At 51.2% G+C, this 3,122-nt stretch overlaps 1 protein-coding gene across 1 annotated transcript; it reads right to left on the reverse strand.

Moving 5' to 3' along the window:
- Window positions 1–569: 569 nt before the first annotated feature.
- Window positions 570–2,974, reverse strand: SH3BP4 (SH3-domain binding protein 4; the record flags this gene model as incomplete). The annotated part of the gene is made up of 1 exon (XM_010287970.1): window positions 570–2,974. A coding segment is annotated over one exon (2,405 nt), but the record flags the coding sequence as incomplete, so codon positions are not given.
- Between the last annotated feature and the right edge of the window lie 148 nt (window positions 2,975–3,122).

Genomic DNA, 3,122 nt, shown 5'->3' on the forward strand with positions numbered 1-3,122 from the left:
GGCTGCACTCCCCTAAACACACTTTAGGACAGAAACAAGCTCCCGCGTGCTTTGACATACCCAGGGATGCGAAAGTACGTGATCTGAGAGGTGGCTCACCTACCCCAATCCATATATGAAAAGCTTTTCTGTTTCTTGCCCTTTTTCCAGTTTTCCATCGGTATTGCCTTCAACGATGCACGCTTTGACACTGGGGTTGTGGAGCCCAGCAGCTCTTGGGTTAACTCCTTGAAGCGTGCATCGTCGAAGCCTGAAACGTAAATACCCAGCAGCAGGGACCAGTCGAGTGCCATGAAAACCTTAGACCAAGATCACCTTGGTCTTAATAGGCTTCAGATTAGCCACCTTCCAAAGCAAGCCTGTTGGCTGCCCTCACACGATGTGTACCGATGGTATTTCACCCAGCGTGTCCCTCATTTATGGCCCTGATTCCATTAAACCAGAAGCCCACCAACACGCACAACCTGAACTTCCACCTGGCTGTGCCGAGCAGCTTGCAGAAGACCTTAAAGATGAACTTCATTTTCCACAGACTGAATTAGGAAGCTTCCACACCCCGTTCACCCTAATCACTCTGCATGGCAGAGAATTAAAGACACCCTCAGACTCACCGTCATCAGCTCCTTCTGGAAAGATTTCCTCTCCTTGTTCTCGGTGTTATTGCAGTCTTCCTTTAGCTTCTCCAAGACAGAGGCCACTCGCTCTGGCTCGCTGTCCAACTCTGCTCGGCAGAAAAATGTGAGCGGCAAGTTCAAGTACCCCAGCGCATCGGCAAAGGACCGCCAGCTGCTAAGGTTCTCCATGAGCAGAGTCCTCACGGAGGCGTAGATGTAGGTAAGGAATTTGCAGGGCCTCAGGATCTGCTCAAGCAACAAGCTGGTGGTGAGATCTGGCCCAGAGAAGTAGCTGGGCTTGACCTTCCCAACCACCAGCACGTTTTTGGTGTGCACAAGGCCTATTTTTCCCTGGTAGTAACCAATATACCACTCCTTGGTCCACAGCTGCCCTTTTAACCTGATCTTCTCCTCACTGAGGAGGGCTATGATGTCTCCTTTCTTGTACTCCAGCAAATAGTGGTTCTTGCTTTGCCTCACCACCGTCTTCAGCAGCTTGCCATACTTCAAGCTCAACACTGGTCGGTCCTGAAATACTGGATACTTGGCGGTGGCAGCCAGAGGTGAAAGGATGATCTTTCCAACCTCGTTCTTCTTGAGGAACCGCCTCTGCCCCATCGGTTTGATGGCACTTTTCGGAGGCGGCTGTGGTGTCTGGACGCAGAACTGGGTCAAAATGGCATCCTTGTCATCCTTGACCTGTATCCTTAGAGTGAAGTCTGAGAGCTCGTTGGGGTCGTGGGACGTGATGGGGAAGATAAGGCGGCTGACCTTGCCCAGCTTCATCTGGAAGCCCCGAATAATTTTGGCTTGTTCGCTAGCTTTCACCTCGTAGTTGGTCATGTTGGAGAACATGCAGAGCTTGAGGTCCTGAGGCCGGGACAGAGCAAACTGATGCTTACCCCAGAGCTGCAGGGCAACAGGAGCTGGGCTGTGGGACTGCCTTGTGACTTCATTCACCAGGAGAGTCTTGGGTGCGCATTCATGCCCGAACATGGCCACGACGGTTTTAAAGGAAGGGTGAATGTGTTTTGGGCCGTAGACGCCAACCGTGATCTTCTTGCTGATGTAATCCCAAACAGTGTAAGGGTAGAGGATATTCTGTCCCTGGGCTACGGCTGCGATGTACATGCAAGGCTCCAGGTTCTCCAGCTGCACCTGGATCGTGTCCCCATATGAATAGCTCAGCTGCATCGGTGTGTATGGCCCCTCTTTCATGTCGCTCCGCAGGCATTGCAGCCCTACCAAACTCTTGCTCATGATGTCATTCTTGACCTCTGCCGACACTTTCATCTCCAGAATGATGTAGGTTTTCACTTCCATATTGCTGAGTTTGATCTGCAGGACTGGGCTGATGGTGCTGCACTTGTCACTGTTGAGCTCCAGCGGTGGATCCAGCATTGCTTTCATCGAGATCTGCTGCGTTTCCCCAGGGCACACATGGCCCTCTGGCACGTGGATGCTGATGTTGGTGTCTGGAAGCTGAACGGCTCCACCAGAGCTATCCAGCTTGCAGACAATGTTGGTCTCCACCGGTTGCGTCTGACCCCAGCCAGGATTTTGACCGAGCAAATCCAAGTCATGGCAAGACCGAGCCAGCTTCCTGTGGTTCAGCCACGCGGTCCTAAAATCTTCCCGGCTCTGGAACTGCTCAGGGGTGGGAGACTTCAAACCACTGAAGAAACCCGACGATTCTGGAGCATCTGACTTGGCCTGAAGAACAGACAGTTCAGACAAACTGTAGGAACGCTTACTTCTGAAGAAGGGATTGTCCCTTTTCACAGGCTGTTCCAGATCCAGCCTGTTTGTGGATGGAAATTCGTCAAAAATGTTACCCAGGCTGCTATTAGCGGCCGAACTGGAAACAGCTGAAGTAGGAGCCCCCGTGTCAAAGAGCAGCAAGTCAACGGCGACGTTGGAGTTGGACTCTCTGTCCGAGCTGGGCACTGTTTGCAAATTCCCATTCAGAAATGGGTTCGTCTGGACTCCGTTCAAGAACGGGTTGTTATTGTAGGTTTTCACAGAGTTTCTTTTCACATCAGTCCATTCTCCAAGCAGGTCCAACTCCTTGACCCCCTCGTCAGGGCTCTCTAGTAGATTGTCGATCATCCCGCTGTCCGTTAAGGAAGAGTTGCGGTAGTTTACAGGCTGGACGTAGGAGGAAGGGATGTAACCCATTTCCGTGGTGTTGTGAGCGTACCACCACTCACCTCCCGACGTGTCTAAGACATAAAGGTGGTCTCCCTTGGAGAACTTCAACGTGGTGAAATTAGTCGGACAGTAATCTTTGATTGCTATTACTTCCTTCGCATTTCCAAAGGACGTGGGATTGTCAACCAGCAAGGCACTAGGAGAAGGCACTGCAAAACCAAGAAAACAGCACTGTAAGCAATCCACCAAGAGTCACAGCTGACTTGCAATCATTTATTTCAGGTCAGCAATCCACACTACTTTAAGCAGTGAAGTAAGGTACTTTTACAACCTCTCAAACCGGCAGGGATTTCCGCC

Source organism: Phaethon lepturus, unplaced genomic scaffold (assembly GCF_000687285.1).
Source record: "Phaethon lepturus isolate BGI_N335 unplaced genomic scaffold, ASM68728v1 Scaffold54595, whole genome shotgun sequence".
In the NCBI taxonomy this organism is placed as follows: Eukaryota; Metazoa; Chordata; class Aves; order Phaethontiformes; family Phaethontidae; genus Phaethon; species Phaethon lepturus.